General features: G+C 42.8%; 1 protein-coding gene across 2 annotated transcripts in view; it reads left to right on the forward strand.

Annotated features, from left to right (window-relative positions):
* The window catches only part of Dym (dymeclin), a 273,725-nt gene that overhangs the window by 124,332 nt on the left and 126,122 nt on the right, over positions 1-23,271 (forward strand). The window contains exon 14 of one of the 2 annotated variants that reach the window (XM_029471781.2): positions 22,399-22,563. The exons of the other annotated variant lie outside the window; for it this stretch is intronic. Coding sequence (XP_029327641.1) covers positions 22,399-22,563 — 165 coding nt within the window. The remainder of the gene's footprint in view (positions 1-22,398; positions 22,564-23,271) is intronic. 2 annotated transcript variants of the gene reach the window in all.

The following is a 23,271-nucleotide window of genomic DNA, read 5'->3' on the forward strand; positions in this document are numbered from 1 at the left end:
ATATTTTCTTTAAAAAAAAAAAAAGTTCTTAGAATTGAGCCATAGACTAAATACTAACTTTGAATATTACGCTCCTGTCTTTATTTTAATTTAAGTGAAAATAGACTTTCCGAAAAGCTAAGTGTTCTCACTAAACCTTTCTTTTTTTTTTTTTTTTTAAAAGATTTATTTATTTATTATAAGTACACTGTAACTGTCTTCAGACACTCCAGAAGAGGGTGCCAGATCTTGTTACGGATGGTTGTGAGCCACCATGTGGTTGCTGGGATTTGAACTCTGGACCTTCGGAAGAGCAGTCGGGTGCTCTTACCCACTGAGCCATCTCACCAGCCCCCTAAACCTTTCTTTAAAAAGTGTTCCCAGCTCTGTGTGTGTGTGTGTGTGTTTTGTCTTTCAGGTTTTTGTTTTTAAAGACAGGCTCTCTCTATTATGTAGCTCTGGCTGTTCCTAGAACTTGCTGTGTAGACTACACTGGCCTTGAATGCCACCTGCCTCTTCCTCCACAAGTGCTGGGATTCGAGGAGTATACCGCTGTGCCCCGGGCCCAGCTCCGTTGTTTTTAGCTGGTGGCAATGACAGTGTGACATGCTGGAAGGATTTCAGGTAATCGTCAGGGTTAGAAGCATCTGTCCATGACAGAAAAGTGAAGCACCTTAAACAAAGAGAGCCATTTCTTTCCAGGTAGAAGTTCTCTGAAGAGGAGGTTCTGCCCCGGTGACCCTGTGCTGGCTGGTTTCCGTTTGCAGCTCCCTCAGAGTCCTCGGCCCCATCAGCTTATCCTGGACAAGCCTTTATCCCAGTTCTGAGGACAGAATGGAGCTTAGCACAGTGCATCTCTCTGTCCCAGACTTTACAAGGCTGAGGTCCAAATGGTCTCTAGGCTCTGGGAAGAACCTGCTTCCAAGCTTGATCAGGTTGTTGAGAAATGTAGAGCTGAGGCCACCCTTACCTTAAGTGCTCAGCCTGGTAGGCCAGGGGCTTTGAGAGCTGTCCCACTCAGAGCGGACCACCAGTATGCTCCTTGTGGCCATGGAAAGCTGGGCGTAGGTGTTCACAGGTCTCGATCACTTCAGCTGTTGGAGGCAGCCTCCCAGGCATGTCACAAGACGTCAGCTAGTCAGGCTCTGTGGCTCTGAAGTTTCCAAACTGGGCTCTGGACCCACAAGAGCTGCTCAGGCGTTTGTGCCTCAAATGTGGGAGGCCCTATGGGGGCTTCCTGTCTATCCTTCCCACACTGATGCACAGCCCTTCTTGGAGGCAGAATGGCAGGCGCTGAGTATTTTTAAGGCCTCTGATGGTCTCTTTGCTGTTCCCCTGCCCCATTCTCAAGACACTTAAAGCTGTGCTTCCAGCACGCCGGGGAAATGGGTGCTGTTTTCGTCTTTGTCTTGGCACTACTCTGTAGAGGGAAGTGCACTAGACTCCTGCAGACCACCGAGTTGCTTCAGCCTGTTCTGCAATCTGAATTATATTTGTTATCCCTTCCTCCTTTTTTAAAAATTTGGTTTGAAGTATTGGGAATGGAATCTTAGGTGTTATGCACTCCAGGCAAGTACTGTGCCACTAAATGACACTCCGGTCCCTGGTAACTCCATTTGACTTGCAAGATATCCTTTTTTTTTTTTAAACATTAGAACACGACCCTCTTTGGGTAGGGAACATCCTGCCTATTACAGTTTCCTCAAACTGAAACTCTTTTTAGTGAAAAGGCCTGTTCTTATGCTTTCTGTAGCATTTCAGATCAAAGCACTGGGTAGAGAGGAGAGACAAAGACTAAAAGGTGAAACGAGGCACTGGGTAAGCTGAAGGACAGTTTCTAGCAGCTTCGCAGAGCTCTCATAAGCATGTGCCTGTCTCTGTGGCAGTGGCAGCCAAGAAATAGTCTTTATCCTGCAGTGCCCAGCCGAGAAATCTATTAGAAGAAAGGGATCGCACTTGGTCAGGGAACAGCAAACAGCCTCTGCCCCGCCAAGCGCATTTATCTCACTGGAGTCCAAGAGACTGGGGCTCAGTGTCTTCGTGAGCAATTAAAGGCCCTTAGGGTCACATTGGAGTAAAATCAATAAATAAGCAGTGTATGTAACTTGACAGATGAACACCAAGACTATCCCTAAAAGAGTGCCCAGCCTTGATTTGTTTTTTTCTACTGTATATGTGGCACAGTGCTTTTACAGAGTAAATCTAAGTAATTATGTTTTGAATGAATCAAAGCGTTATCCCGTGTGGCATCTTGACTGTGAGATAGAGCTGCAGAGGACTGCTTTCGTTCTTGCTATTGTACTGAGCCTGAGCTAAGCCCCTAGGCTGTACCCAGTCTGTGCATTTTACCATGTGTGCATCTTTAATTCATATAATGGCTTAAGATTTTATCTTTCACAAGGAAAATTTGAAATACAGTTTAGGAATTAGACATTGACTTTAATCCTGGAGAATGTTGGTGTGGCTTGCTGGAGCAAGGCTGCAGTGAGGAGACAGACGCATCCAGCTTAGGGGCCAGCAGGGGAGGAGGGATTCCAGCTGAGTGAAGTTCACTGAGGTGAGGTCTTAGACTCACGGCCTGTTTCAGTAGGTGCAGTAACCAAATGACCATCAAGCTGACATCAAAGAATTTAAGAATGTAAATAGAACTGATTGTTATCATAAAGGAATTGCTTGTTCTTTATTTGATGTCAAGAATCTTAGCTCCTGGGATTTTTGTCTTCAACCTCTGTCCCTTTGCCTAGCGGCAGGGGTAAAAGCCGACATAGACACTAACCATTGGGTGCACGCTGCTGTGGCCCACTTCAGATCTAGTTAGTGCTTAGTTGTGTTTGGACGTTGAGATTCCTCTGATAAGTTTTCAGTCCCAGGGATGCTAGTGCAGAAGCCTGCTTCAGTTAGGCATTCCAGTGTCTGCTTATTTGATTAGAGTTGATTCAGATTGCTGCTAGCTCTGAGGAACCAGGTAAAAATGTACTCACTCGACTCGACTTTGTTTTGTAAAGTGATCAATCTGGTACCTGGTGCCAGTATCAGTAGCTCTCATGCTAACCAATGTGGGGTAGTGTTCACTATGACCACCTTCATGTGCATACACAACACACACAATATAACGTGCGTGCACGCTGCCTACTATTCTGCCATTCCTGTGGAAGAACGAGGAGGACGTGGGCCCCAGGAAAACTGGGTAAAAGTAAAGAGGTGCCCTCCTGATCTTAGGGTCACAGAGCTGGCCTGGTGTGTGATTATCTGGTGTCCTTCGTCAGAAACAGTGATTTTAAAGCTTGGGTTTGTCCTCTCCTACAAATCTCTCATTTTCTTTATTGGTGACAATGGGGATATTTAGGGCTCTGGGACATCCTGCTCTTCCCAGGATACTCTGTTAGGCCTTTCTTCTGTTGTCCAGATCGCTACTTCACTCCAATTGTATTTGTGTGTGTGTGTGTGTGTGTGTTTTCTCAGATGGACAGACGAGTGAATAGCTAAGGGGAAAATAGAACACACTTCTTGAAAGATGTTTCACTAAGGTCAGTCTTGGGATTCACTGAGTTTTTCTGTGGATAACATTCTTAGAAAAATAGCATTCTTTAGTATATTTATGAAGTCTGTGCTTTTTAAAGGTAGTGTTCATTTGATTAAACTCTATGTTCATTTAAAAATATATTTGTGAGATACAAACTTTGGTCTCTTATTTCTGTGTAGATTATTGGCCTTTCTGCCTGGTTTTGTTGTTTAGTCTTATCTCTGCTCTGTGGAATATTATCTGTTGGGGGGTAGAATATGGATTTTTCTGGAGAGAGTCTTCTTTATTAATTATAAGTCATCTATTTCAGACTGCCAAACAAAGTGTAGTGAGTGTTTGAATTAAATATTTAGTGCCGCATTGACTCTTTCCTGTGACTTCCATTAAGACCCTGAGAAAGAATTCTTTAATCAGCCTCTTGTCTGCTCGGATGTGCAGGTGCTATGAATGAGCCATGGCAGCATTCATAGCCAGGGTGTGGCCAAGCTTTCCCTCATTCTTATGTCAGCATACTTCCCGTGGAAGGAAGCTGGGAAAGTTGTGTAGTTACAGTATAGAGCTCTGTTTTGAAACTCGTGAAAATGATCTGGGGATGGAAGGAAGTATGAGATGTGAGAAGTGTACAGACATTAGATGGCTGGGTACCAAAGATTTTTTCTTTACAGGCAAATGGCTGAGCTTATGCTCTGTATCCTGAGTTTCTTCCTCCCCAGATACAGTAGTGTATTCAGCTAGCAGAAGATAGCTCTGCCATAGACAACCATTCTTTGTAATTCCTTTTTTTGTTTTGTTTTGTTTTGTTTTGTTTTTTGAGACAGGGTTTCTCTGTGTAGCTCTGGCTGTCCTGGAACTCACTTTGTAGACCAGGCTGACCTCCAACTCAGAAATCTGCCTGCCTCTGCCTCCCAAGTGCTGGGATTAAAGGTGTGTGCCACCACGCTCGGCTCTAATTCCTTTTTAATATTTAGTTACTTTTAATCACATGTACATTTGTGAGTGCAGGTGTCCCAAAGACCAAAGGCCCCTTGGAGCTAGAATTAGCAGTTTGCTAGAAGCCACCTGATGTGGGTGCCGGGAGCCCAACTCTGGTCCCCTGGAAGGCCCCCACGTATTCTTTACCACATGTTCATTTCCATCCCTGTTTCTAAATCTCAAGGATGCTTAGAATTTATCTTATTTATGAGAAAACATTTCCCTCCTCGGTGTATAACTGACCAGTAGAGAAAATCATGACCTAATATTTGCCACCACAATCAAAATAAGGACAAATTCTGTCTCGAAGCAGCCCCTGCACTACTTTTTATTAGGCCTTTCTGCCAGCTCATACCACTTTCTGCCTATGGCGTCCCTCTGCCAGTGTACTAGAAATGGAGTCTTGAGAAATCTGTGCTAACCCTGTTCCTGTGTGTCTCACTCCTTGTTATTACTGAGCAGTGTTCTGTTACATGGCCGTGCTGTTTATGCATTCACTGAAGGACATTTGGGTTGTTTCCATGTGTGAGCAATTGTGTATGAAGTTGCCATAAATATTTACGTAGAGATTTCTGTGGGAACCTCAGTTTCCATCTCTCTTGAGTAAATACTGGGAGTGGTGTGTGTCAGTTGACTAGCAATTGCTATAACTTTATATGAAACTGCTCGATGCATTTGCAAAGTGGCTGTAGCATTTGGATCCCTGTCTGTATCCCGGCACTTAGTCTTGTCTTCCCACGAACGCCATTTTAGAGGTCTGGGTGCTACCTTGTGACTTGATTCGGCAGTGACTGGTGCTGTTGAGCATCTTCTAAGGTGTCCTTTCTGCTGAAGGTCAGCTCCAGTTCTCACCCCTACACAGCAGCTTCTCTGGGCCTTCTCTGTTAGATTTGCAGAAATTATTTATTTCACTTTCAAGTCATTTTGCTATGTATCTTACAAATATATTTCTACCAATATGTGACATGTTTCTCCTAGTCTCTTTTAAACAATTACAACTAGCATACCCTTTCATTTTCCTCCTGATACTTAACTCCTCATGGCCTACAGCTTTTGCCTAACGTCTTGACACAGCTCGTACCGTCCTAGATTCGCCATCCTTTTGACAGATAATCAAGCTACAAGTTGTCGTGCCTGTCATTTGTACCCAGGGTGATTATATTCTGAATCGTCACCTAGCCTGCGACTACTGAGTGACTGTTGGCTAACTGTTCTCATGGGCCATAAGAAAGTGAGGGTGAGAGGGAAGAGTCTGAAAGCTGCTACTTTCATCACAGCGGGAGACTCCAGTCTCCTCTGCTGACCTAGAGCTTCCTAGGACTTGCTCTACTCCCCTGGCACAGGTCCCCAGCAGGCGCATAGCCTTGCCTTCCTGTCTGCATTTGGTCTTCTCTCGGGGTCTCGGGTCTCGCCCAGTCTCTAGAACTACACTTACCTTTCATGTGTAAAGGACATGTTGGCTATTGTAATGCACCTCAGTTTGACATTGGTGAGAAATACTGTGAATGTTATGCCAGAAAGTCCAAAATACGGCATAGAATGGGACTGGTCCCAGCTAGCAGTTAGCTCGTGTTGGCGAACCATGAGATTCCCTGGGCCATTGTCCACTCTCTAGGAGAAAATGGAGAGCTTCCGTTTGTGTGCCCGGGTGACTCCCGTGATTGAACCCTTTGCATTTCTGCAGAGTGGAGAGATCCTGTGTTTGGTCTTGTGTTTTGTTTTTAAAAGGCAGTTAAGACCTCAGAGAGAACTCACGGCCGAGGGTTCCCATTGTCACTGATTGATGGACCTTTGCTCCGTGCTAAGGAAGGAGGTGATTTTATGTTTATGGTTATGACTCCAAATCATATCCCACCCTTGCTGTGGTTGTCAGAATAATATAAAGGTCATTGTGATACGTGAAACTCCCATAAGCAAGCTAACTCGGAGGTGGCTGAGTGTGGAATGCCAGCTTTGCCAGTTTTTTCCTGTAAATCAGTGAACAACATGCCTCCATCCTGTAAATCAGTGAACAGCGTGCTTTCCTTGCCAAGCCCTGGGCCAAGAACTAGGGCAACAAAAATTAAAACTGGAATCTGCCTTCATAGAGCTTATGCTTGAGTGTGTCAGAAAGGCAGTGAGCTGTACAGCACCCAAGGGGGAGAGCATAGAGATGTGCCTGAGGGCTAGGGGTCCCACACAGGACAAGATGGAACAGGCCACTCCAGGGAAGCACAGGCTGAAACCCAGGGGCTGGGGCTTTAACTTCCCTGTTTCCGGATGCAAGGAGCTGAGCCTAATTTTAGGAATTCAAAAACCAGGCCCACTGTAACTTACTGGGACATCACGGCAGCAGCTGGGTCCTCGAAGCCATTAGGCACATGGGGGCGTTGATCTGGGCAGATCCAGGCAGGCTTCTGTCTGTCTATGTCTCTGTCTGTCTGTCTGTCTGTCTGTCTGTCTGTCTCTCTCTCTCTCTCTCTCTCTCTCTCTCTCTCTCTCTCTCGCACACACACACACACATACACACTATGAGTGTGGTTTCCATGATGACCTTGTTCAGTGTGGCAGGCGTGTGTCACAGCAGCTGTCTGGGTGGCAGGGTCAGGGATGTGGACACTTTGGTGTACATCTTTGGTGTCCATCCATGACCACAGTTTTAAAATGACTCTGAGAAGCTCCTCCGTTGACAAGTTGTGAGTGTGATTTCCCTCCAAGAGTACTTACTCTGATGTTTTAACGACCCTAGTAGAATTTCAACTCCTAATTAGATAGTGTTTTATTTTGAATATATTTTGCAGCCTTTCAGAAGGGTGTGACACAAACACCTAATGCGTCTCAGGAGAGTTGGTTGATTTCATGGCTCCTGGTTATCGCATGTCACTGAGCTAATACTTGTGGCATGTATGGTGAAGAATCAAAACTTAATCTTTTGAAAGAATTTTACAATAGCTATGAATCCTTTGGCCAAGAGGGAGTTTGTAAAATACATTGACTTTGAACATGAGCAAGCCTCCTGATAATCATAAAATGCATTGCATCGCTGCTCTGTATCTTTGTAAGCGCAGTCTTTCCATTGTGTTCATAGAGCTCCTGCCCAGATACTCAGTGTGGATGGGTACGTGTGGTCTGTAGAACACTTCGGAATCAAGTTCACAGTCCGTGCTACTGTTCCTTAGCGACTGGAGCTTATAAAAGACAGATCTGATTCCTTCAGGTGACTTGTAGATGCTTTTAGATGTCAACCAGATCTGTTCTCTGGATCGCTACTTCATTAAGGAGCATGTGCGGGGTCTCATTTCCCTTCCACCCCAGCCCTACCGAGTCCAGTTTGGCTTTTGTGGGAGTCAGCACCTCCTTTGACACAAGGAGGATCACAGTGACATTGGCAACAAGCGTTGCCAATCAAGGAATCACTTCAGTCAGTTTCTCTGTACTGCTTTCTTCATCTGAATCAAGTGCTGGAAGGCAGTGTGCAGTGAGTGTCTGCTTTGGTGCAGTTTTAGACTTAGGTAGAAGACCACAAGGCGAGCAGACAGGAACGTGCTATTAGTACATTGAAGTGCGACTTCAAAACATAGAGCAAACTGCGTTCCTGGAACCCAGCCAGCTTCATTCACATGCTGCAAGGCCACATTGGCGGTTACAGAGCAAACGTCGGGAACGGAGGGAGAGTCGTGGCATTTCTTGTAAAATGGTTTCTTTGTCCAAAGTCAAAAGTTTTGGGGTTTTTTGGTTTTTGTTTTGTTTTGTTTTTGTTTTGCTTAAGCACCATAGAGAAAGAAATGCTATTCACACCTGCGAATACAGATTGGAGTATCTTTAAAAAAACAGACAATGGTGTATTTAATGACGTTCCTCCTGCTTAGTCAGTATTTTTAGATACCTGGCATATGACACTTACTGACTATACATATTTTTAAAATTTATTTTCAAATGTCTGATCTGCTTTGGCAGTATGAGAAAAAATCAATATATACAACTATTCTCTCTCTCTCTCTCTCTCTCTCTCTCTCTCTCTCTCTCTCTCTGTGTGTGTGTGTGTGTGCACGCGCGCGCACTTTTGTAAATGAAACTAATCAGATCTTATACTACAAGTTGAAATTCTCATATTCTTAGAAACAAATTTAAGATGTTACATGGCTAATTCTGTATCTGCTCCCAGGTGTGTGTCTGATGTAACGAGTTCTCACCGCAGTAAGCTAGTAATGACAAAAATTACTGTCTACACTTTTCTATTTTTTTTTTTTTAGTTTCTACAAATGTTGGTTTAAGCTTTTTATTGCTGTGTTTACTTCTGAAATAAGTGGCTTAAAAAAGAATAAAAGTACTTAATGGAAACTTTTCAATTAGTACAGAATTTTACTAAATATATCTATAATAGTCAAGTTTTAGCTAACAACTTGATACTATAAAGTTAGGGCTATCTTGTTTTGAATTTCTTTAGCAATTGAGAAAAAAGTTTGCACAAAAGGTATTAATATTGCCGACAGTTTTGGGGAATGCTCTTTCTACTGGCAGTGGGGTATGTGGTTACCTCATCCCTTGAGCTGGCTCCTGATTGGTACATCAGTACATGGCCTGTTCTTGGGCTAGTGCGCCATACTGAACAGTCTCAGAATGGTTCATGCTAGCAGGAGTTCAGCTCCAGGAAAAATGGCCTGCACTGCCAAGGAGTTACGTGATTCAAGGTGCTCTTCTTCCACTGTGGACACTTGACATTCATCCCAGATTTTCTGGGTTTTATTTGCTTGGATATGAGAATTTTGAACTGTGTAAAATAGTATAAAATTGTGTGTTTGGGCTATTTTGTAAATTTTTTGGTTTGTGGAAATCTCTTGTAAAAACCTAATGTATGTTTAATTCATATACATGAGCAAATCAGAGAGGTTAAACATATCTCAGTGAGTAACATTCAAGTTGTATTTTAATGAACGCTACTTTCATTATTAGCAAGAAGACAGTTGGTCACTAGGGACGTCCATGTGGTAGGTTTTCTTACTTTCTGTCTTATGTTTCATAAACTCTCCTTAGAACAACCATCCTCTTCCTCCTCTTCCTCCTCCTCCTCGTTCTCTTCCTCCTCCTCCCCCTTCTTTCCCCCTCCCTTCCTCACCTCCCTCCCCCCTCTCCTTCCTTTCTCACCGCCTCATCCCCAAATCTTTATGAGAAAGGTGTCATATTTTAGCTAGCAGGTTTTAGAGGGTAAAGACCCCTGTCAGTCAGTCTCACTGGGTCAGCCTCTGGGGAGGACTTAGCAGCAGCACCCTGGCTGCATGCAAGCATGATGTTAGAGCACTCCCTTGCCAGGGCCCTGCTCACTCTTACTCAGGTGAAGACATTTGGAGTCTCTTGGAAGATGCCATCCTAAATGAACTACATACCTCCCACTAGACCCCTTTTAAAACTCTCTACCTTCATCCTAGGAACGAGCCTTCAGCACATGAGACTTGTGACAGACACAGGGGACCCATATCCAGACTGTACCATCCATAGAGAGAGAACTTAGACCTGACCTTGGGAGAAGATGTGCTTGACTGTATTAATACAGATAGTAGGGTTCTGTTTAAGGATTTTATCTTTTAATTTGTGTTTTATGTGTTTTGGTGTGGAGGTGTTCAAATGGGTGCCTGTGGCTGCCCAGCACAGAGGTGTCTGCGTCTCTGAAGCTAGAGTTAAAAGCAGTCATGCCGTACCAGATGTGGGTGCTGGGGACTGCACTTGGGGCCTCTGCAGGAGCAGCCCGTACTCCTAGCTCCTAAGCCATCCTGCCAGACCCTGGTGTTTGTTTGTTTGTTTGTTTGTTTAAAATGTTTTTTTATTCCTCATCTTCCTTACCACTCAAAATTCTGTAGTGGTTCATCCTCCTGTCTCTAAATTTAATGTGATTGGGCTGGAGTGGTTTACTCCTAGTGTTTATGACTGGGTTTTAGTCCCCAGTATTGCAATAAATAAATTCTAAAAGTAGAATTTTTAATTTTTTTTTATTTTATTTTTATGTGTCTGAGTGTTTTGGCCACTTACTATGTATGTGTCTGGTGCCTGTGGAGGCCAGAAGATGGTGTCAGAGCCCCTGGAATTGGAGTCACAGATGGTTCTGAGCCACCATGTAAATCCTGGAAGAGCATCAGTGTGCTCTGAAGGGTTGAACCATCCCTCCAGCCCCTAACAAAATACATTTGAAATAACCTTATGGTGATAGCAAATGTTAGTTTTCTCATCACCATGTCTTAGTTTGGGTTGCTATAACAAAATGCCATCAAGTGCATAGCTTATAAACAGCAAAATGTGTTTCTCGTACTTTTGGATTCCGGAAAGTCTAGGGCCAAGGGGAGAGCAGATTCACTGTCTTAGGAGGAACTACTTCCTGGGTTTTACTTAGTGGGTTGTTGGGTTTTGTTTTCTCTCTATGCCCTTACATACAAAGAAACCAGTTCTCGAGACTCTTACAAGGACATTAGTCTTGTTTACAAGGCTGCACTCTAATGACTTCATCTAATTCCAGTTACTTTCCAAAGACACAGCTTCTTAACACTGTTTCTGTGGCAGTTAGAATTTCAGCACACACACTTCAAGGGGACCTAAGGAAATCAGAACAGCCCCCATCCTAGTTACGGATACTAGGATACTACGGCTTTGATAAGACACCATAACAAAAGCAAGTTCAAGGAGAAAGGGTTTATCTGGTTCAGTCCAAATAAACTTCATCAAAGTCCATCATTGAAAGAGGTCAGGACAGGAACTCAAAAAGAGCAGGAACCTGGAAGCAGGAGATGATGCTGGGGCCATGGAAGGGTGCTGCTTACTGGCTTGCTTCTCATGGCTTGCTCAGCCCAGCAATGGTCCCACTCACAATGGACTGGGACTTCCCCATCAGTCACTTACTAAGAAAATGCCCTCTCCAGGTTTGCCTATTGCCAGATCTTGGGGAGACGTTTTCTCATTTGAGGTTTCCTCGTCTCAGATGACTAGAGCTTGTTTCAAGATGATATAAACTAGCCAGCACATATCCCAACCCATCTTCTTTCCCCACTTTCTGGGGTGACCATAGCCATTCCCACCTTCAGAACTAGGCAGCCATTTCTTCTGGGCTCTACAGCATGTGTGGTGAGTCATACACTGGATAATGTCTTGAGTCTTCTCAGGTTCACTTCAAATTTCAAAATGGAAACCTTACTCTTTCCTGGTCTTTCTCGACCAGGTTTTCTCATTCCTGTCTTAGTAAAATAAATGGCAGTACCTTTCATGTAATCCAGAAACCCAGGACTCTGTTCTTTTCCTTTTCTGTCCATGTCCAGTTCATTACCAAACCTTGACAATAAGCATGCCTCAAAGCCATCTATTCTCTGCCGTCCGAGGTCTCAGCCTCCCCTTTCCCCTGTGGACTTTCCTGGGTCTTCTGGGAATTTTCTTTTTTTTTTTTTTTTTTTTTTTTTTTTTTTTTTTTTATACCTTCCTGGTTTTATTTTCTTCTTTTCTGAACTAACTTTCTTTTTTTTTTTTTTTTTTTTTTTTTTTTTTTTTTTTTAATATTTTTATTACATAATTTCCTCAATTACATTTCCAATACTATCCCAAAAGTCCCCCATAGCGCCCCCCACTTCCCTACCCACCCATTCCCATTCTTTTGGCCCTGGCATTCCCCTATATTGGGGCATATAAAGTTTGCAAGTCCAATGGGCCTCTCTTTCCATTGATGGCCGACTAGGCCATCTTTCGATACATATGCAGCTAGAGACAAGAGCTCCAGGGTTCCGGTTAGTACATCATGTTGTTCCAACAATAGGGTTGCAGATCCCTTTAGCTCCTTGGGTACTTTCTCTAGCTTCTCCATTGGGAGCCCTGTGATACATCCAATAGCTGACTGTGAACATCCACTCCTGTGTTTGCTAGGCCCCGGCATCGTCTCACAAGAGACAGCTATATTTGGGTCCTTTCAGCAAGATCTTGCTAGTGTATGCAATGGTGTCAGCGTTTAGAAGCTGATTATGGGACGGATCCCTGGATACAGCAGTCTCTAAATGGACCATCCTTTCATCACAGCTACGAACTTTGTCTCTGTAGCTCCTTCCCTGGGTGTTTTGTTCCCAATTCTAAGAAGGTGCACAGTGTCCACACTTTGGTCTTCATTCTTCTTGAGTTTCATGCGTTTAGCAAATTGTATCTTATATCTTGGGTATCCTAAGTTTTGGGCTAATATCCACTTATCAATGAATACATATTGTGTGAGTTCTTTTGTGATTGTGTTACTTCACTCAAGATGATGCCCTCCAGGTCCATCCATTTGGCTAGGAATTTCATAAATTCATTCTTTTTAATAGCTGAGTAGTACTCCATTGTGTAAATGTACCATAATTTCTGTATCCATTCCTCTGTTGAGGGACATCTGGGTTCTTTCCAGCTTCTGGCTATTATAAATAGGGCTGCTATGAACATAGTGGAGCATGTGTCCTTCTTACCGGTTGGGACATCTTCTGGATATATGCCCAGGAGAGGTATTGCTGGATCCTCCGGTAGTACTATGTCCAATTTTCTGAGGAACCGCCAGACTGATTTCCAGAGTGGTTGTACAAGCTTGCAATCCCACCAACAATGGAGGAGTGTTCCTCTTTCTCCACATCCTCGCCAGCATCTGCTGTCACCTGAATTTTTCATCTTAGCCATTCTGACTGGTGTGAGGTGGAATCTCAGGGTTGTTTTGATTTGCATTTCCCTGATGATTAAGGATGTTGAACATTTTTTCAGGTGCTTCTCTGCCATTCGGTATTCCTCAGGTGAGAATTCTTTGTTCAGTTCTGAGCCCCATTTTTTAATGGGGTTATTTGACTTTCTGGAGTCCACCTTCTTGAGTTCTTTATATATATTGGATATTAGTCCCTTATCTGATTTAGGATAGGTGAAGATCCTTTCCCAATCTGTTGGTGGTTTTTTTGTCTTATTGATGGTGTCTTTAGCCTTGCAGAAGCTTTGTAGTTTCATGAGGTCCCACTTGTCAATTCTCGATCTTACAGCACAAGCCATTACTGTTCTATTCAGGAATTTTTCCCCTGTGCCCATATCTTCAAGGCTTTTCCCCACTTTCTCCTCTATAAGTTTCAGTGTCTCTGGTTTTATGTGAAGTTCCTTGATCCACTTAGACTTGACCTTAGTACAAGGAGATAGGAATGGATCGATTCGCATTCTTCTACATGTTAACAACCAGTTGTGCCAGCACCATTTGTTGAAAATGCTGTCTTTCTTCCACTGGATGTTTTTAGCTCCCTTGTCGAAGATCAAGTGACCATAGGTGTGTGGGTTCATTTCTGGGTCTTCAATTCTATTCCATTGGTCTATTTGTCTGTCACTATACCAGTACCATGCAGTTTTTATCACAATTGCTCTGTAGTAGAGCTTTAGGTCCGGCATGGTGATTCCACCAGAGGTTCTTTTATCCTTGAGAAGAGTTTTTGCTATCCTAGGTTTTTTGTTATTCCAGATGAATTTGCAGATTGCACTTTCTAATTCGTTGAAGAATTGATTTGGAATTTTGATGGGGATTGCATTGAATCTGTAGATTGCTTTTGGCAAGATAGCCATTTTTACAATGTTGATCCTGCCAATCCATGAGCATGGGAGATCTTTCCATCTTCTGAGATCTTCTATAATTTCTTTCTTCAGAGACTTGAAGTTTTTATTATACAGATCTTTCACTTCCTTAGTTAGAGTCACGCCAAGATATTTTATATTATTTGTGACTATTGAGAAGGGTGTTGTTTCCCTAATTTCTTTCTCAGCCTGTTTATTCTTTGTGTAGAGAAAGGCCATTGATTTGTTTGAGTTAATTTTATATCCAGCTACTTCACCGAAGCTGTTTATCAGGCTTAGGAGTTCTCTGGTGGAATTTTTAGGGTCACTTATATATACTATCATATCGTCTGCAAAAAGTGATATTTTGACTTCATCTTTTCCAATTTGTATCCCTTTGATCTCCTTTTGTTGTCGAATTGCTCTGGCTAGGACTTCAAGTACAATGTTGAATAGGTATGGAGAAAGTGGACAGCCTTGTCTAGTCCCTGATTTTAGAGGGATTGCTTCAAGCTTCTCACCATTTACTTTGATGTTGGCTACTGGTTTGCTGTAGATTGCTTTTATCATGTTTAGGTATGGGCCTTGAATTCCTGATCTTTCCAAGACTTTTATCATGAATGGGTGTTGGATCTTGTCAAATGCTTTTTCCGCATCTAAGGAGATGACCATGTGGTTTTTATCTTTGAGTTTGTTTATATACTGGATTACGTTGATGGATTTCCGTATATTGAACCATCCCTGCATCCCTGGGATGAAACCTACTTGGTCAGGATGGATGATTGTTTTGATGTGTTCTTGGATTCGGTTAGCAAGAACTTTATTGAGGATTTTTGCATCAATATTCATAAGGGATATTGGTCTGAAGTTTTCTATCTTTGTTGGGTCTTTTTGTGGTTTAGGTATCAGAGTAATTGTGGCTTCATAGAATGAGTTGGGTAGAGTACCTTCTGTTTCTATTTTGTGGAATAGTTTGTGAAGAACTGGGATTAGATCTTCTTTGAAGGTCTGATAGAACTCTGCACTAAACCCATCTGGTCCTGGGCTTTTTTTAGTTGGGAGACTATTAATGACTGCTTCTATTTCTTTGGGGGATATAGGGCTGTTTAGATCATTAACCTGATCTTGATTCAACTTTGGTACCTGGTATCTGTCTAGGAACTTCTCCATTTCATCCAGGTTCTCCAGTTTTGTTGAGTATAGCCTTTGGTAGAAGGATCTGATGGTGTTTTGGATGTCTTCAGGATCTGTTGTTATGTCTCCTTTTTCATTTCTGATTTTGTTAATTAGGATGCTTTCCCTGTGCCCTCTAGTGAGTCTGGCTAAGGGTTTATCTATCTTGTTGATTTTCTCAAAGAACCAGCTCCTTGATTGGTTGATTCTTTGAATAGTTTTTCTTGTTTCTACTTGGTTGATTTCACCCCTGAGTTTGATTATTTCCTGCCGTCTACTCCTCTTGGGTGAATTTGCTTCCTTTTGTTCTAGTGCTTTTAGGTGTGTTGTCAAGCTGCTAATGTGTGCTCTCTCTAGTTTCCTTTTGGAGGCACTCAGAGCTATGAGTTTTCCTCTTAAAAATGCTTTCATTGCGTCCCATAAGTTTGGGCTGGGAATTTTCCCTCTGCAGTCCATGAGCAGACCGATCACTTCAAAGGTAGAGCTCTGCCTGATGCACTCCATGCTGAGATCTCACCTCCCCCCACTCCTCAAGGGGATCTCCCACCATGTTCCCTTCCCTGTGGTCTCTTGGTTGTCCCTTTTGTTGGACTCCTCCTCCTCCTCCTCCTCCTCCTCCTCCTCAGCTCTGTGCGTCCTTTACATTTTGTCTAAATCTTTACTTTTACAGGAAAAAATATTTTGCTACCTATCTGGTCAGAAAAAGTTTCTCATTTGTAACACTTGAACATAACCATATCAATTTTATTATTAGTCCTAATACTGGCAGCAGTTCCTTAGAGCTATCTGATAGCAAATGCATGTCCACTTTATACTTGATTATCCAAAACGTCTTCTTCGTTTTGGTTAGTCTAGAACAGGACCCTCATATGGTCCTCACACAACATTTTTATTTGTGTCTTAGATATTATGAGATAGATGAACTACGAATGTTCATTGTCCTGCTCTTTTAAAAGGAGGCCACTGCTTTGTAATCCAGTACAGCGGCCCTTCCTTTCCTGCTGCTTGCTTTCCGCCTTCTCCCTGTCCTTGCTTCTTTCCCTTCTTTTCCTCTTCTTTTGAGACAGGGTCTCTCATGGGGACTTCACAGGGCCTCCTTGATTAAACAAGACTGGCTGGCCAGTTGTCACTGGCTCCTCTGTGTTGCTCCAGCCCTGAGATGAAAGCCCGAGCCACCATGAGCCGAGGTCTCAGAACTTTACAAACTCAGCCTCTTTTTGCTTGCCTTAACTCAATCTCTTAACTAGTTAACAGACGGACCATCTTACAGACTCTGGATTCTGGATTTGTGCTCTTGCTTCTTCCCTCCCTTTTGTTCCTTCTCATTAATCTCTCCCATGAACTGAAAATTCATGCGACAGATAGTCTCCTCCAGAAGACAGATAATCAAATTCCGTTTTTTGCAAATAAGGTAGCAAGTGTTCCTGTTTTGTCATACTTGAAATCCACACTGATCACAGTGGGCTTGGTGAGACTTAGCAGCATACACACGATGATGGGTAACACTTGAGTTCAGATTTGACTTCCCTGTAACTGCCTCATCTCCTTAGTGACCTTTGAACTACTGATTTCTGGCTGTCAGGTGAGTTCCTCAGTTACAATATTGAGCACTTAATTTCTAAGGTAGAATCCCCCAACAGCACTGCTTAGTTGGTTAGCTAGGATTGCTGCTTATTTTTTTCTTTTAATATTCAATATTTAATTTTCAGAAACAGATACTGATTCCTCTCTTACCTCTAAAAGAAACCAATATGTTTTCATTTGGGATTTCTCATGTTTGTTTCATCTTATTATGAATCCTAAGATTTGTATGTGTAGTATACATATTTCAGTTACTTGATAACTAATCAATCATATTTTCATATTCATCTTTGCTTGCTGGAAGACGTGGCGATTTGGCAGAAGCCCAGTCTCCTGTGGTAGTTTCTTCCTTTGCTTTTACATTAGTAGGAAGTCTCAGGCACATGCATGTTTTATGTCTAGAAACAGTCTTTCGTTGAATGGTTTTTTTAATTTGGTTTGGTTTGGTTTTTGTTTTTGTGGAAGTAATAGTAAATAGTGCTATGAAGAGAAACCATGGAACACTTAGATATTATGTTTAGAAGGTATAATAGAATGGAAACCTATCTATTGTTTATTTTCGTTTCTTCCCTAGTTGCTTTGGCAAGGACTTCTAATCCTCTGCTGAGTAGAAATGCTGGAATTGGGCGTCCTTCGTTTTGCTAGACTTGGGTTTTCCTCCGAGTGTATTGTTAGCAGAGAGCTGGCTCCCTTTATTGTGTTGGACTCTCCATTCCCTCTAAAAGCCTGACCTGCAAGAGTTTCAACTTAAGAGAATATTTTTGATACCTTTTCCACGTGTAATAAGGCAACTGAACTGTATGCATGTGTCCCTCCATTCTTTGCTGTATGTAGTGCAGCGTGTTTATTGATTTGCATATGTCATGCCATCCCTGCATTCCAGAGAGTTCATCAGGATGACTACCACTGTAGGATACTGCTCAAGTTCACTGGGAGTGTTTGATTGGAGATTTTTGCAGCTGTTCATCAAGAACATTGGTGTGTAATTTTCTTTTCTCATATGTCTGTCAAAATATTTTATATGTGTTAGTGGATGTGTTAAACCTTCTCGGAAGAAGGGGGAGAGAACAGATAACACAGGAAAGGAAGCAGAGGGGGGGAAGGGAGGAAGCAGAGGGGGGGAAGGGAGGAAGCTGAGGGGGGAAAGGGAGGAAGCTGAGGGGGGGAAAGAAGACAAAATGGCCTGAGTGTCTAAGTCAAACCTACCTTGGTAACATCATTTTCCTGTAATGTTCTTTAAACATGTGAGTAAGTAAAAAAATAACTGCAAAAATATCACTCTGAAAACATGTTGCAATTTTATTGTCAAAGCACAGTAAAATACATTACTAGGAGACTTCACTGTGGAGTTCTCTTCAAACCTTCCTTTTTTGCCTGTTTTTTTTTTGGCATGGTTTGCAGACTTGAATGTTGTTCTAGCACAGAACATTTTAGAAGTGCAGGATATCAAGGAACATGTCAGAACTATGCATTGCATAATCTGGGCCATGCTGGTGTAGGAAGGCACGCGGAGACTTCTTGTTGTGAGACGGGTTTCATGAGCAGCAGGGCCTGATTTTTTTAATGGGCTGACTCCAGACCACATTCGCTTATTTCCCACGCTGTAGTCCTCTGGTTTCCAACACTTACATAGAGGTCAGAATGACATGTCATGGCTCTAGATATAAACTCCCTAATCTGGAGCACCTGACACGTAGCACATGAGAGATACTAGTCCTCTTTTTTAAATTAAAAAATACATTCATTTGATGTCTTAGTGTTTATTTTTTTAAATATTTTATCTTGAAATTGGACTCATAAAACATTGCAAGAATTGTATATGTAATCTCCATTCACATTTCCCCAGATTTTACACACATTAACATTTAACCACTTTTTCATCATTGTGTGTATCTCTTATTTTGAAATGTTTAATAAAACAAAAAGCCCACCCACAAAACCTGGAATCCATTCTGTGTTGGCTGACAGCTGCAGAACGTGGGGCCTGCCCTGCCTGCTGTGATGTTGTTACACCCTGTGCAGGCACTGGAGAAACCGAGGCCCCTTTCCCAGCAGGCGTCAGTTGCCAATCGCTTCTTAGTGAGTGAGGGGTGGGCTTTGTCTGGGTTGAACCTGTACAGGTCTTTTGCATGCTGTATATGTTTCTTAAAAATAACAGCATTCTCAAAATAAGAAATTCAACACTGCCAGACATGGTAGCCCACATTTTAATTCCAGTACCTGGGAGGCAGAGGCAGGCAGATCTCTGTGAGTTTAGGGATGCCTGGTCTGCATAGTTAGTTCTGGAATAGCCAGGGCTTTGTGTAGAGACTCGGTTTCAAAAAGCGGAAAGAAGGAGGGAGGGAGGGAGAGAGGGACACAGGCAAGAAGAAAATTAACACAAATTTCAAAAATATATATTGTTCTGTATGTATGTTCTAATATTTGCTTGTTTTCATTTGCGCACAGATTCTTTCCCAAAACAAAGCAACAAACTCCCCCCTCGCCCCCCCCCAAAAAAAACCCCACCATGTGTTTTTGAGAGGAGCTAGAGAGATGACTCAGTGGTTCAGAGCATTTACTCGTTTTGCAGAAGACCTAGGTTTGAGTCCCAGTCCCCACTGGTAACTCACAACCTTCTGTAACTGCAGTTCGAGGGAACCTGATACCATCTTCTAACTTGTGGGATTCCCAGGCACATACATGGGTACACACACATACATGCAGGCAAAACACTCATACAATGTACATCATTCATACATACATACATACATACATACATACATATTCATACAATGTAAATAAATAAATAAATCTAAATTTAAAAAAATTCTCGGGCTGGAGAGATGGCTCAGTGGTTAACAGCACTGACTGCTCTTCCAGAGGTCTTGAGTTCAAATCCCAGCAACCACATGGTGGCTCACACCTATCTGTAATGGGATTCAATGCCCTCTTCTGGTGTGTCTGAAGATAGTGACAGTGTACTCATATAAATAAACTAAGTAAATACTTTAAAAATATATATTTAAAAAGACTCTCCTTGCCCCCGCAGTATGGAACCCAGAACCCAGAGTCACATGCTTGAGTTACTGGGCCTCTGTTTTGTTCTTTAATCAGAAACAGCCCCTTGGTGTTTGTCTCTTATGGCTCTCAAAATTAAAGGACACTGAAGCATTTGGATTTCTGTCTTCCCTCAGGAGCAGATTGGCTATACCAAGGTCCTGTGGACACTCATGACGCTAGCTTGTCCTGGTCTTGGTGGTAATGTCGGCTTCCAACATTTCTTAAAATGATACCAAGTTATATTTGATAAGCATTTTTTTTTAGTATTTTCTTGAGTTTTAATTCTTGAGTCCTGGAGTTCTTAATAAGATCCTATACTACTTTGGGCAACTTCTGGACTGTCTTATCTTAGATGTGTTAGCATCTTATGACAGTTTTGATGGAGTTCTTCTGTTATCTAACGTGTCCTTTCCTCTGACAGTGTAGTAACAGGACTCTGTATTTTGCCCCCACTCTCTCTCCATAGCCAGCACGGTCACACATGTAGAAGACTGGTACACAGCACAGTTACACATATGTAGAAGACTGGTACACGATACTTCATACACAGGATTTGGCTGCCTGGTGGATGGTGGGTTAGTTGTTAATGAGTGATTTGTTGTTTTCAAACCTGTTCGTTTATTAGTTTTATTTGGGGTTTTGTACATTTTAAAGAAACCTGTTACCCACTTGGTAATTTTATATACTTTTGGGTGTAGTTCTTTAAGATGGTTTTCATAATCTTAATATCATTTTTTCAATATTTTATTAGATGTTTTCTTCATTTACATTTCAAATGCTATTCCTAAAAGTCCCCTATACCCACCTTGCTCCCCAACCCACCCACTCCCACTTCTTGGCCCTGGCGTTCCCCTGTACTGGGGCATATAAAGTTTGCAATACCAAGGGGCCTCTCTTCCCAGTGATGGCCAACTAGGCCATCTTCTGCTACATATGCATCTAGAGACATGAGCTCTGGGGGGTACTGGTTAGTTCATATTATTGTTCCACTTAATTATCATTTTGTTTGCATTGTCAGATCTGTTTTGTCTATGTGCATGTCTGTATGGCATGTGCAGAGTCCAGAAGAAGGTGTCAGATGCCTTGGAACTGGAGTGACAGACAGTTGTAAGCTGCCACTGGTGATAGGAATTGAACAAGGAGCCTCTGGAAGAGCAATCAGGCTCTTAACCACTGAGCCATCTCTCCAACCCCTAAACTTGTTGTGTTTTAGTGGCCTACAATGGGCCACCAGTGAAATTGTTCTGACAGTAATAGTTTTTATTATTCCTCTTATTTTGTTTTTATTATATTACTTCAAAACTTTAAAGGGTTTCTTTTTTCTTTTCTTTTTTTTTGGGGGGGGGGTTGGTAGTGGTGGTGGTCTGTATTGTTTATAGAACTAGGACTATAGAGACCATATACCCACTGTTGTGAGCCAGCCTAGACCACTCTTGTGGCCACGCTAGACCTGGCATTCTGAGAGTCCTGGGTCCCAGTCCCTGTCCCCTTTGTCTTTCATGTTGTAATGTTGTCGTTCTCAGATGCACTTGTGTCACTGTGAGGAGGAGCTGTCTCCTGTTTCCTTACTCTACCATGGTCGATTCTATTTGGCTCACTAATGACACCGTGATATGTTGAGACTTTGCTCTTTACTTTTGTTTTAAAGAGAAATTTTAGGATTACAGTAAAATTGAACAGAATCTATAGAGGATTCCCATATACCTCCTGTCCTTTTCAATCCTCTCTGCTGTCTACATGCTATTCCAGAGTGGAGCACTTAATCGACACATGAACCCGTGCTGACACGCACCAAAGCCTGCATAGGGCGAAGGCTCTTTGAGTTTGGGCAGATGTGTAATGAACAGTATTCATATGAAGTCTTGCTGCTTTGCCTTTTCAGCATTGCCTTCCCTCACAACTGTGATCTGTTTGTAGACTGTAATTGCCCTTCCTAGAAGTCCATCTACCTGAAACCATAGCATATACTTATGAATTAGCTTTTTCCTAGTAACGTACACTTGGGTTCTCCTGTGACTTCCCAGTAGCCCATTTCTGTCTAGCACCGAGTTGCCTGTGGAAAGATACCTTATGACTAAAAGTGCTATAAGTGTTTATGTGTTCTCAGTGCCCTTGGGCACGTTTCAAGGCACACGGTGGGTAGTGTTGTAAGAGACTGCTCCTCTGCCTTCTGAGGCAGCTGTACCATTGTGGAGTTCCTTCAAGCAGAGTGAGAGTCCTGCAGCAGCCTCCTGTCCTCACCCAAATGTAGCATCTTGGTTGGATAGCGGTTACTCTACTAAGCCTGTAGTGCTACCTGGTTTCAACTTGAACTTTTGTAACACCATGCAGTGTAGAGTACTGTCTGGGTGCTCAATTGATGTCTGTATGTATCTTTGGTGAGGTGTTCGTTCGGATCTTTGCCCATTTTTGCTCTACACACTTGTTTCTTGTTCATGCTCTTTTAGCGACAACTCTACCCACCAACCCGCCCCAGCACCATGCAGTGGAGACGCACAGAAAGCTTGGAGGGTAGAAAGGATGATTTGTTTTTCCAAAGAAAAACGTCTTTCTTCTGTTTCTCTCCTTTTGCCTTTGTCTTTCAGTTATACCTGCCGCCACTTGCGGAGATATGTTTATGTGTTGGACAGATTGTACTCCCCCCGCTCTCCCTGTTCCGCACGTCAGCGTTGCTTCTCGGCCCCCAGTGACAATGGAGAGGAGCTCTTGTCTCTAACTTGCTCTCACATTCTCAGATCCTATGCCTCCAGGTCATTAACCTCTGCTGTCCATTCACTGCATGCTGCATGTCCTGTGGCCTGGTAATTGCATGCTTTAATGGGACACATATGACTTGAAAAGGGTGAAATGTTATATTTAAGATACTAGCAAGTAATCAATCCCTGCAATGTTTTCTCACAAAGGTCTTCCTAAGAAGTTTATGCTCCTGGGAGAGGAGGCAGCTTTCCACCAGGACAGACACTGTGTACACTCTGAATTCTGTTCCCTTGCAGATCTTTTCTTTGACTTGGTTTGTTGGGGTGCTTTGTCTGATGGGTGTCTGAGCTGTGTGCTGCTTGTCTTGGTGTACAGCACACCTGAGAGAGAGCCCACTCCAGGGCTCCACCCAGCTCCGATGGCTGCACTCAGTTGAGCGGCCCTGACTCTCTAGGATGGTAGAAATGATTCCTTTCCACTCTATGGTCATTACTCATTTACTACACTAGAGAAGTTAAAAAGCTAGTCTGCACCAAGTTTTAGGCAAGCGCAAATTAAACAGAGATGGTAGACATGTAAAGACGCAGGTGGGGTGTCTCCCGAGACAGTGAGGATCAGCAGCTGCTGACCGTGCATGGTGCCAAAGTGGAGGGCAGTACAACATGACTGCATTTCCTGTAAGTCAGAAATGACTTGTGCCTCTATACTCTAGCTGGAGAAGGTGATTTAAGGCAGTGTCTTCACTGCCAAGCGTTTTAAAG

Source organism: Mus caroli, unplaced genomic scaffold (assembly GCF_978045245.1).
Source record: "Mus caroli unplaced genomic scaffold, Mus_caroli_1 scaffold_19, whole genome shotgun sequence".
Lineage (NCBI taxonomy): Eukaryota > Metazoa > Chordata > Mammalia > Rodentia > Muridae > Mus > Mus caroli.